Below are 12,095 nucleotides of genomic sequence, written 5' to 3'. Positions count from 1 at the left end.
AGGGTTGATGGAAGGAATGTGGGTAGGGGATGGGATAAATGGGTGATGGGCATTAAGGAAGGCACTTGTTATGATTAGCACTGGATGTTGTATGTAAGTGATGAATCACTAAATTCCACTCCTGAACCCAATATTACAGTATATGTAAACTAACTAGAATTTAATTGAAACTTTGAAAGAAAAAAGTTTTAAAAAAATGAAATAGACCACAATTTCTTTATCCATTCATTAGTTGATGGACATTTAGTCTCCTTCCATAATTTGGCTATTGTTGAAAGTATATACAATGGAATACTACTTGGCAATGAGAAAGAATGAAATATGGCCTTTTGTAGCAATGTGGATGGAACTGGAGAGTGTTATGCTAAGTGAAATAAGTCATACAGAGTAATACAGATACCATATGTTTTCACTCTTATGTGGATCTTGAGAAACTTAACAGAAGACCATGGGGGAGGGGAAGGGAAAAAAAAAGTTAGAGAGGGAGGGAGCCAAACCATAAGAGACCCTTAAAAACTGAGAATAAACTGAGGGTCGATGGGGGTGGGAGGGAGGGGAAAGTGGGTGATGGGCATTGAGGAGGGCCCCTGTTGGGATGAGCACTGGGTGTTTTATGGTAACGAATTTGACAACAAATTTCATATTTAAAAAAAAAGAGTTGGATGCTTAGCTGACTGAGCCAACCAGGCACCCGTAGCCTGGAAGGCATTGTAATGCAATGGCAAAAAGTGGCTTCAGATTCATACATGGATTTAAATCTCTAGTACATCATTTAATTTCTGGGTGATCTTGGCCAAGTAGCTTAAATTCTCTGAGTTTTGGTTTCTTCATCTGTAAAATGAAGGTGACAATAGAACGTTTCTCACAGAGTTGTCATGCAAAGTAAAGGAGACCATTTATGTAAAGTACCTGGCATAAGAGAAGTCATCAACCTATGCTATCCCCTAGTCCTCTACTTCTTTTTTTTTATCTAAAAATTTTAAAATGTTTATTTATTTTTGAGAAAGGGAGAGACAGACAGAGTGTGAGCAGGGGAGGGGCAGAGAGAGAGGGAGACACATAATCCGAAGCAGGCTTCAGGCTCTGAGCTGTCAGCCCAGAGTCTGATGTGGGGCTCGAACTCATGAACCTTGAGATCATGACCTGAGCTGAAGTTGGGTGGGACGCTCAACCGACTGAGCTGCCCAGGTGCCCCTATAGCCTTCTATTTCTTAATCTTACTTCCCGTCTGGTTTCTCTTCTTGTTACTGATATATCCCAGTTAACTTATGCATCTTTTCTCCCACTTTGTGAAAGAAGAACTGTAACATTTTAGGACAAACACACTTAAGATTTTTTACAAGAAACACAAGGGTTATAAAATATTACTTTATATCATCAATATAAAACTCTCTTAAAACCTATCTCACAAATCACTGAAGCTTAAGAAACACCTTTTGGAAAATTACCTTTCTTTCCAGGCTCTCAGAGCATTTAAAAAACCCTCCTGGGGCGCCTGAGTGGCAAAGCCTGCTTCAGATCCTCTGTCTCCTTCTCTCTCTCTGCCTCTCTGTCTCTCAAAAATAAATAAATATTTAAAAAAACCCTCTCCATATATATGTATTTCCACATGTGGATAAGAGCAAATGACAAACAAGTACTGTAATGAAATATTTAATGAAGCCAGCTGTGGTCCCAGATGGGAGAGATGAAGCAGAAGCTGGCATATTAAATTAATATTGGATATTAATTTTATTTTCTTGGGGATGTATATTGCCTTTCCTAAAAATCTATCACATATGGTTTCTTTACTTTCCTTCTATTTATACCTTGCAAATTGTGAAAACAATTTGAAATTTATAAGAGGCTGATCTGCTTCTTTGGGTTAACGGTTATGGTTCTGATTCCAGCATGAAGGACAGATAGACACATCAAGCTGATAAGCTCCTATCCTGGATGAACCTAAGCTGATGAGACTTATAGCTGTCCTGCAACTCCACATTAGAGTAATCCACTAAAATGATTAACTCCAGGATTTCAGGTTTTGGTTCTTAAAACCTGAAAGGGAGTCTTGGCTGTGTTGTTATGCTGCGGACTCTTTGAATGTCCTAAAAGTTGAGAAAGCTTTATATTTAACCAGACCACAAATCAGGATAGAGTTTCTGTGTTAGGTGAAGTGTAAATTTCCTCTGAGAATGTTTTTGTTTTTGTTTTCCTATAATGATGACGAACAGGGATCAAGTTGTGGTTTTATATAAATAGTAATGTTTCTCTAGGAATATTATTGTGAGCAATCTCACTCCTTTCTGCCTCTGATGCTGTTCATTGGAACAAGAGCAATGAAAAAGCTTCGAACTCAACCAACATTTATTGAGGGGTTATTATATTCCAGGCACTTTCACATACATTACTATAGTTAATTCTTAGAAAAATTTTTTACGAATATATTATTTCAAGGAGAGTATACATGACTTACTCAGGTCACAGAGATTCTAAGGGGTGGAGCTAGACCATATTTCAGCTCTGTATTACCTATATTGTTCGAAGCTCTGTGTTCTTCCCACAGCATCACAGCTAAAATAGAGTGATTCCTCATCTCTGCCCTGTATTAAGACTCTGTCCTGTATTAGAGGTGGTGTTATCTTTACATACAAGAAATAGGGAAAATGGGATTTGTATTCCCCAATATTTTTTACAAAGTTTATTTTTAGATCAGTTTTAAGGTCATAGCAAAATTGAGAGGGAGGTACAGAGATTTCCCATAAAGCCCTCCACCAACACATGTACAGCCTCCCTCATAATCAACATCTCCCACCAGAGTGGCACATTTGTTACAGTTAATGAACCTACATTAACACATCATAATCACCCAAAGTCCACAGTTTACATTAGGGTTCACTCTTGGTGTTGTACATTCTATGAGTTTGGACAAATGTATAATGGCATGTATCCACCATTATAGCAGCATACATAGTATTTTCACTGCCCTAAAAATCCTCTTTTACTCCATCTATTCATCTCTCTTCTCCCTTTCCACACCGTCTGGCCCAAACCATCTTTTTACTGTCTTCATAGTTGTGTCTTTTCCAGAATGTCATAATGTTGGCTTCATACAGTACGTAGCCTTTTCAGATTGGTTTCTTTAACTAATATGCATTTAAGTTTCCTTCATATTTTTTTGTCTTGATAGCTCCTTTCTTATTAGCAATGAATGAAATTCCATTGTACAGATATAACACAGCTTATTTGTACATTTACCTACAGAAGGACCTCTTGGGTCCTCTCAAGTTTTGGTAATCCTGAATTACCAAAGCTGAGACAGCCGAAAGAGGACCAATTTCTAAATACTCAACATCCTTTAGTACTGTTTCCTAAAAAATCTATTTGCCTGAGAACTCATCTTCTCTTTGTCTTTCCCACTTGCTTTTCCAAGTTTCTCAAAATGAAAGCATACTTTTCAAAGGTCAAGAATTTTACTATGGTATATTGACCCAGGGTGTAAATAACTCTTGGTGCTAAGCAAAGCAACAATTTCACAAATTGATGTCCAGGAATCTTCTTTAACTTGAGGCCCTATAATTACCCCTTCCCCATCCACCTCACTAAGACCTGCATTTCCAATAAAGTTTATGTTTTATGTTTAATAATGACAAATACCATAGGATTTCACTCATGTGGAATTTAAGGAACAAAATAAATAAGCAAATGGAAAAAAAAGAGAGAGAGATGCAAACCAAGAAATAGACTCTTAATTACAGAGAAAAAAAATGATGGTTATCAGAGGGGAGGTGGGTTGGATGATGGATTAAATAGGTGATAGGCATTAAGGAGGGCACTTGTTATGAGGAGCACCGGGTGTTGTATGGAAGTGTTCAATCACCATATTGTATACCCGAAACCAAATATTACACTGTATGGTAACTAACTGAAATTTAAATAAAAAACTTTAAAAAAAACCCTGAATGACCAAACTTACCCAGTCAAATAATGTAAGGTAATTAATTGACTCAAATCTTTGATCCATGAAACAAGATATCCTAAGGATAGCAGCACAATCCTATTCTATGGTTCATATTGACAGAAGGGTTTATGACCTTGATGTTGGTTTTCAGGATACCCTAATTGTATAATGGCTATTTGAGGTTTGTTGCTACAAATAAAATTTATGAGATCTGAAAAAAATTTCATGCTATTTTTATGTATTGTGTATGAATAACAATAGCAATTGTAATTCAGTCTAGAAAACTTTTTATACTTGGAGCCTATGATCACAAGGAAATAAAAATAATTCAATATCTATTTATGGACATGTCTGTTTTGCAGAGAAATTCAATATGGTGATCAATAGGAGACTTTCAAGTATAAAAATATATTGTAATACAATTCTGTGCGGAGAATGCAATGGACATTTGATTTCAAGAAGAAAAAGAAACAATGTAAGTTTTCTGAAGGTTAAAGGAAAGTTTACACTTTCCTGTTTAATGTTTGATAGTAGGCATCAAATTGCTCTGGTATTTAGAAACCAATGAAAACCTTTAATTTTTTTTTAATGTTTATTTATTTCTGAGACACAGAGAGACAGAGCATGAGTCGGGGAGGGGCAGAGAGAGAGGGAGACACAGAATCAGAAGCAGGCTCCAGGCTCAGCTGTCACCACAGAGCCCGACGCGGGGCTCAAACTCACAAACCATGAGATCATGACCTGAGTCGACGTTGGCCGCTCAACCGACTGAGCCACCCAGATGCCCTCCAATGAAAGTGTAATATAACAGTTTTATTTTAAGTTGTCCATATGTATAGTATGGTAGATATTATACCTTTTGCAACTATTTAAACATGATGAAAAAATTTAGATGTCAACCTAAAAATATGTGAGGTAGTACATAGCTTCTCAAAATTCTTCTACGGGTTATGTGGATAAAAGTTTGAAGATCCCAATCCTTTAGGGTTGTTGTGAGGGTGAGTTATAATCTGTGAAAAGCTTCTAGGATAATGCTCAATTAATGCAGCTAATATTTGAAGGACTGAATTCAAATTTTAACCCTCTTTCTTATCTGGTATTTGATACAGGGCATTTGTTTTCCTCTGCACTTTAGCCTCATTGTCTGGATAAAGGATAAAACAGAAGACTATACAAACACTTTGAATATAGGAAGTTAGACAAGCATGAGTGTACCTAACATCAGTAATATCAATGGTATTGATTATAGTGATGAAACCAGGTACAGACTTTGTTATAGCAGATATGCAATAAATTCTTGTCAAATTAGTGAATGAATGCTATAAGGAACCTTGGTAGAATGAGAGACCATATACTCTTTAGTGGGCACCTTCTTTAGTATGTGCATTGGTGTTTTTAAAGCCCATTTCTGGCATTTTCTCATGAAGGTAAAAGGAGTAGGAAATAAAATCCTTCGCTGGGATGTGGCTACTCATTAATTTTCTGAAGGTGTTTCTTCATTGGACTCTATTATACTGTGGTATAGTACAGTGGCTAAAAGTGCCTCTAGAACCAGCCAGGTTAAGCTCAAGTTCAAAAACTGTCACTTAACTAGCTGTGTGTCTTTGGGCAAGTCAGTTAACTTCTCTTCAACTCAGGTATCTTTATTTTTTTTTTTTTTTAATTTTTTTTTCAACGTTTATTTATTTTTGGGACAGAGAGAGACAGAGCATGAACAGGGGAGGGGCAGAGAGAGAGGGAGACACAGAATCGGAAACAGGCTCCAGGCTCTGAGCCATCAGCCCAGAGCCCGACGCGGGGCTCGAACTCACGGACCGCGAGATCGCGACCTGGCTGAAGTCGGACGCTTAACCGACTGCGCCACCCAGGCGCCCCCAACTCAGGTATCTTTAAATGGGTATAATAATAATAATACTAACCTCATAGGATTGTTTTGAGGATTAATGAAGTGGGTTTATAGGATTATAGGTTTGCGGACAGAAGAATGTTCCTGCCAAATATGCCCATGTCCTAATCTTTGGAACTTGTGAATATGTTACCTTACAGGGTAAGGACAACAACAACAACAACTTTGTGGATGTGATTAAGTTAAGGATCTTGAGATGGGGAGATAATCCTGTGTTATTTGGTTGGTTCTTATAAGTGAAAGAGGGAGGCAGGAGAGTCAGTTTCAGAGCAATGCAGTGGGAGACATCTTGGTTTTGACCCAGTGAGGTCCATTTCTGATTTCTGACTTCCGGAACCATAAGATAAGATAGAACTATAAGAAATAGAACAGCAATACAGGTGGCTTGGTCATTATTACTCTATTTACAACTCTCTTCAGTTATGGCTTTTCCTGGCTTTCATCACAGGGCAATGTAATCTAAACACTTCTTCAAAATAAAAATGGATCCTTTTGCCCATGTACACATGATTTTCCAACACGTAACTACTTTTGATCTCAAGGCATTGGCCTGTAACAGTGGCCTCAGTTCTACCTTGGACAATGAACAAGATATCTCTTGGGTAAGCTGTAAGACAATTTATAACAACCTCTTCTTAGATTTTCCACTTACACATTGAAAATCATGTGCTTTAATGAAAAACCTATACAGTGAGTTGAGTCACAAAACCATATTCTGAGGTCCTATTCAGAAAACAGTGAACTCCTAAGTATGGTCTTTCCTTTGGCAGGGGATTTCTGAGCGTAACAATGAGATGCTAGAGTAGCACTCAACCCTTCAGGTTGTTCAGGTCTAAGGCTCATGGGGGTTAGAACACTAGAACCAGGAAAAATGGGCAAGGGAAGAGGAAAAGAACTTGCTTCCTCAGAGGGAGGGTGGAAAGAGCAAGGGAAAAAAAAAATACAGCCAAGTAATGGGAAGTGAGAGATGGCCTCCCACCATTGATGCCTCCCTGTTCTCTCGCTCTTTTTGGAAACTTTCCACTTAGAAGCTCCAGAGCAGCGCACTTGCCCCTCGAGGCTGGGCTTGAGGAATGAACCTGGGGCAGGCTGGGAAAGTCTTGCTTTGAGAGCCGCCGCCCTGGCTGAGTGGTGCTGAGATCGCAGGGAGGAGTCATGGGACGAGAAACGGAAAGACTACATCTCCCAGGCCGCCACGCTTTCCAGCTGGAGTCCCAGGGCGCCGGCGGCTCCCCAGTTTCCGTAGGGAAGCGCCGGGCTACTGCAGCTATTGTGCGTAGTGATATCGCCCTCCTCTTCCCTCTCGGGTGTCTAGGGTGGAAGGCTACGTTTTATTGCCTCCTAGGCTTAACCCGTCCGGAGACTGACAGGACAGCAGGCCGGCTCCCTTGGACCAGGAAGAACTCTTGGGAGCAAGAACACTTTGGTAACGCAATCCCAGGGTGCGTGGAGAACAGTTGGAGAAGGAGCCGGAGTGCTGAGGCTCGGCACAAGGGTTCGCTGGGGTTGGGCGGCAGCTCTGGCTTTAAGAAGGGGGAGGGGACAGTACAATCAGGGCTGCCCGCGGAGTTCGGCAAAGGAAATCTTCAGCTAGCTCGGGAACAAGGAGCGAGGAGAGGAGAGTTCCAGCCCCCGTGCTCACCACAGCCTACACCCTGGGCGGGCAGAAGTGTCACGTTTGCAGTTGCTCTGGAAGGATCCCGCTGCTCTCCGGGGGCAAGCTGGGCCGCCTGTCTGGGGAGGCAATGCCTTGGGGGCATGCTGCTTGCTAGGCAGAAGAACCCAGCCCGGGTCGGACCGCATTAGTTTGCTTTGCGTGTCACCTGAAGCAATTGCTGGCCTCCCGCTTCCGGTACAGGCCAGCCGGCTCTACCCGGGAATCTCAACCGAACAGGTACCTGTCCTCCAAAGGGAGGGAGGCTAAGAATTTCCCAGGCGGGACCCACACTCAATCCTTCCCATCTACTCCCCTCTACTGTGTCGCTGATGCTCTTGGTCTTTGTGTCTTTCTTCTCTTTCAACCCTCGCCATCAGAACCATGGGGCACCCCCCGCTGGAGTTCAGCGACTGCTACCTGGACAGCCCTGATTTCCGCGAGAGGCTCAAGTGTTATGAGCTGGAGCTGGAGAGGACCAATAAATTCATTAAGGACGTGATCAAAGATGGCAACGCGCTTATCAGCGCAATGAGAAGTAAGTGGAAGGCTTCGATGGATGAGCCGTTTCCTTGAGCCAGTGACTCTGGCCTTTAAGCTCTTCGACACTACAGGGAAAGGGAAGATTCAGGGTGATTCCCAATCCTGTTCTCTTAGGCGAATGGGTTTCTGAACACTTCGGCAGTGGGGTCAGTAGAAGTGGAGGGTGGTGGCTGTAACTAGAACTTTGGGCCTTTCCCTTTAGTGGCCTTGACCTTATAAGACAGGATCTGTACCTGTGCCAAGGAATCTCTTACTCTGCACCTATTCTTACTTGGCAGGTTGTTCCGAGGGGGCAATTTGCCTGTACTGTCAGACATGTTTAGTGCTCATGTTTGGGTAAAGAGACATCCAAGCTGACCAAGGAACTGCCCCTAGCACCTCCTAGAGAGGAGGGGATTGAGGCCGGCAGCTTGAGTAATGATTTGTCCCAGCCTGTAGTCGCTACAGATACAGATGGGGGCAGAAAAAAATTCCCTATCTCAACTTGTTTTCTAAGGAAAGCACCTTTGCCCCAGTGATTTTTTTTTTTTAAGTTACTGAGCTAAGGTTTTGGTCAAAGTCAGTCTAAGCTCAGAATTATTGGATGGCCTCACATTCCACTGCATTTTGCTTGGGGGTGAAATAAAGACCTGCCTAGCACCTGACACAAGGATCCCAGCCCCCCCAGGGAGCATATTATAGGGCCAGGGTTAAGAGCCACTGGTCTGCAGGAATCTCACCTAACTTAGCTTTCCCAGTGGTCACAGCTGACAGCTGTGGGACCCTACCCCCTTTCCCTACTTGTTGAGTTTTTATTTCTGCTAGTTGGCAGAAGACTTAGAGTAAGAGAAAGAATAATAAACATTCCTGACAGGAGTGCAAGCAAGCTAGCCTTTTGTGCCAGAGTGTACCCAGAAGAATGGGGGGGGCAGTGATTGGGTGGAGTGATCATTTTTTCCCTTCTTGGCTGAAAAATGACTGCGAAAAATAAAGTCACTGGTCAGAGTTACTTGTAAATATGTCCTATATATTTATAACTTTTTTCTGAATGGATTTATCCCCAAAAGACTGTGTCTAAGTCCAGTGTGGTGACCTCCTTTGAGGCAAATACAGCCAATGAAGAACAGGGAGAAAGGCAGTGGTTACTGCTTTTTTATGCAGCTCTTACTGATTTGCTCCTGGGAGTCCGCTTTCACTGCTGGTGTTGTCTGCACATTTGGTCAGAATATATGAATTGTCCAAGTTCCTGCCAGTCACTTGATTGAGCTTGATTATTTAACGCTTTGTACTATTGTGGTCTAAATAAGAGCACACTCTTGGCAGCACCTTAAAGATGGGGAATTTTGAAATACTGGTCCTTAGAGACTTCTAGGCCAGCTTTTGGAGTATGTTGCCACTTAATCAAATTTATTGAGAGGTTAAAGGTATGCAGGTTATACCACAAAAGTAGTTAGAAAGGTTGAGGGCTCATTAAAAAGGAAAGAGGAGAATATTTGGATTAAAAACAATTACTGTGATAAACTGCTTGGTGTAGCCTCTGCAGTCAAATATAGCTTGTCATAAGCCCCAGGAAGTGGATGGTTTTGAGAAGTGTATGCTAAGCAGAAAGTGTTTGTGCTAAAAAGTGACCTGCTAAGGCACAGCAGAGAGATTCAGATTTTTAAGAAAAAATAAACAGTGCAATAAAACATTTGAGGAAGGGCAAATTTTTGTAAGCTTCGGGCAAGTCATGGTTTTTATTCCTTCCTTCTTTTCTGAGACTAAGAGTGGTAAGAGTCAATAATTATGCAGGCCTAAACTTTTGCAGATGGGTAGAAGATCCAAGAAATCATTTTAGCCCATGGGATATTCTGGATATTCAGGGTGGTTTTCTGTTTGTGAATATACATAGAAAGCCAAAATAGGACAGGTAGGAAATAAAACAAAGCAGCTAACCCACACTCCATTTCTTTCCTTTAAGTTGCACAATTCTAAAAACATGATTAGGTAGAGGCACAAGCGGGATGTTTCCTGCTGTCTTGACCACAGTAATGTTGATACTCCCACTCTACTTCCTCACACTGTGCTAGCTTTCTGAGAATAAGTGGGGAAGCAAAACAAAGGTATGCTTTTGCTTTGTGTGGAGGAAATAGGAAAAGAGAACACCAGAGCTGGAGTTAGAAGACCTGGCTTCACCATCTTGGGATAAGATGGTACAAATTGCTGACTTTATCTGTTAAATGGGGGGAATTATACCCACCTCACAGGGTTGTGGTGAGACTCAAGGGAGTAAATAGATTATGAAAGTGTTTTGTAAATGGAAACAGCTAAGCATTGGAAGTTGTTGATAACATGTCTTTAGGCTAATAATGTATCTGCTGGTGAATGTGTATTTTTAATGAGGTTTCTGAAGGGAAATGCATAAGCAGAAGTAGTTGGAAGCATATTTTTTGCTGTCATCTTATTGGAAAATGTCACTCCCTTCATTTATTGGCATATGTCAGCAGTTAATTTTGTATTCATATGTGGGGATTTGTTTTGGCAGTTGGAATATGGCATTAAAGTCATGAAGAATTATAGACACCTTTATATTTAACTTACTAAACTGACTATCAAATCAAATGGCTAGTGTTCCTAGGAACCAATGAAACTTGGTGCATTGTGCTGCAAAAACTAGTTGCAGTTTTTGTTAGAGTTGTTAACCTGGGTGGAACTTGATTTCTATGTTTATTCTGCTTGTGTCTGATTTTGTACAGAGCTCCAGATGAGGTTTTAGTCACAACTGTTTGTGATGATTTATTCATTAAATGTAGGTCCCTTTTGAATATTTACATTTACTTTTGTACTCATAGGTCATTGATGTTATGAATAATACCGTTTCTCCCTTGGGGAAGTGGTTTATTTCCCCCCCTTAAATGTGATCCATTTATAATTGTTGGAGTACAAGATGATGATTATAACATAAACTAATGGAAAATAAAAACATCATCACTGAAAGGTGAATGTATTTCCTGCTTTTCTGTTTGTCCTTTGTTTTTCTGTTGGGAGTTTGGTCCCTGATGTTTGAATATTTTCTAAGCACTCACACTAGGTATTATTCAGAACAAGTGATGTGGCTCTTTCTTATATCACAGTGCAATATAATACACTTAATAAATGCTATATATAGTTCACTGAACACATACCATTCATTCAGTAAATACTTGTGCCCATACTGTATTCAAGCCAGTGTTCTCAGGGCTATCACAGGTGTGGCAGAGTAAGTCATAGATGGATCCTGCCATGAGAGAGTTCCTAGACTAGTAGGAGAGACAAGACATGGGTAGAGTTCACTATCATGTATATCATAGATATGGATCAGAGTCATAAGAGTGGAACAGGTGGCTACTGTGGCACATGACACTAGCAGGAGAGCTTATTTCTTGGTGGGAGGACAAGGAAAAGTAAAGGAGGAAGTAGCATTGGAATTGGGCAGAATTAATAACACTTATTGCTTGTTTAACTGTTCCCATGTGTCAGGCATTAAAATATCATAACAGCTTATGAGGTAAGGATTATATTCCCATTTTATAGATGAGAAAAACTGAAGTTCTGAGGTATTAAGTAACTTTCTCAACTAAAAGGGGCAAAAGTCTGAATTAGAACCCAGACCTGACTCTAAAGGCCCTGCTTATTTTGCTGTGTTGGACTGTATTCAGGGCAAGGATTTCTTGTAGTAGGAATGATATAAAGAATGTAAAGGGCCAGCAGATAATTCAAGTCATCTGCAATATGTAGGGTGCAGGAAGGAGTTTTGGGAGATGAGGTTGGAATAGAAGGTTGAGGACTTGACTGTGCAGGAACCTATTAAGTACTTCAGATTTTCCTTTGTAGATAGCATAAAGATGTTTTTGGTAGGAGAGAGGCATGGTTTGAGCTGTGCTTTAGGAAGATTCATCTGAGCGTGACATGTAGGGTGCGAGCAACTCCACACAAATATTTGTGACTTTTAGAAGTTAATTGGCAGCTTTAAATTCTCTTTGATATAGCTCAGGGGTCAGAAGACCTCTTCTATAAAGGGCCATATTTGAAAAAAAATTATTTAAAAAATTTTA

The 12,095-nt window shown here is 40.6% G+C and overlaps 1 protein-coding gene across 3 annotated transcripts; it reads left to right on the top strand.

The window, feature by feature from the left end:
• Positions 1-6,986: 6,986 nt before the first annotated feature.
• On the top strand, positions 6,987-11,004 carry LOC121025254 (uncharacterized). 3 transcript variants are annotated; one of them, XR_005787991.1, is made up of 2 exons: positions 6,987-7,740; positions 7,881-11,004. XR_005787991.1 is itself a non-coding variant. In XM_040467713.1 (2 exons), the coding sequence occupies exons 1-2, from the start codon at positions 7,002-7,004 to the stop codon at positions 8,074-8,076; spliced, it is 483 nt and encodes a 160-aa protein (XP_040323647.1). In that variant the 5' UTR covers positions 6,987-7,001; the 3' UTR covers positions 8,077-11,004. The 3 variants fall into 3 exon arrangements, 1 of the variants encoding a protein (XP_040323647.1); XM_040467713.1 differs by having other exon boundaries at positions 6,987-7,288; XR_005787992.1 differs by having other exon boundaries at positions 7,027-7,272.
• Positions 11,005-12,095: the final 1,091 nt, after the last annotated feature.

The sequence above is a fragment of the Herpailurus yagouaroundi genome, unplaced genomic scaffold, assembly GCF_014898765.1.
Source record: "Herpailurus yagouaroundi ecotype Mexico unplaced genomic scaffold, PumYag 67569, whole genome shotgun sequence".
In the NCBI taxonomy this organism is placed as follows: Eukaryota; Metazoa; Chordata; class Mammalia; order Carnivora; family Felidae; genus Herpailurus; species Herpailurus yagouaroundi.
Note: the sequence above shows the minus strand (reverse complement) of the source record. Positions and strands in the feature narration are given on the sequence as shown.

Excerpts from the sequence above, each read along its gene's own strand:
- LOC121025254 (XM_040467713.1), top strand. The coding sequence starts at position 7,002 with ATGGGACGAGAAACGGAAAGACTACATCTCCCAGGCCGCCACGCTTTC. Across the intron at positions 7,289-7,880 it reads TTTGGTAACGCAATCCCAGG|AACCATGGGGCACCCCCCGC; the intron begins GTGCGTGGAGAA and ends CCTCGCCATCAG.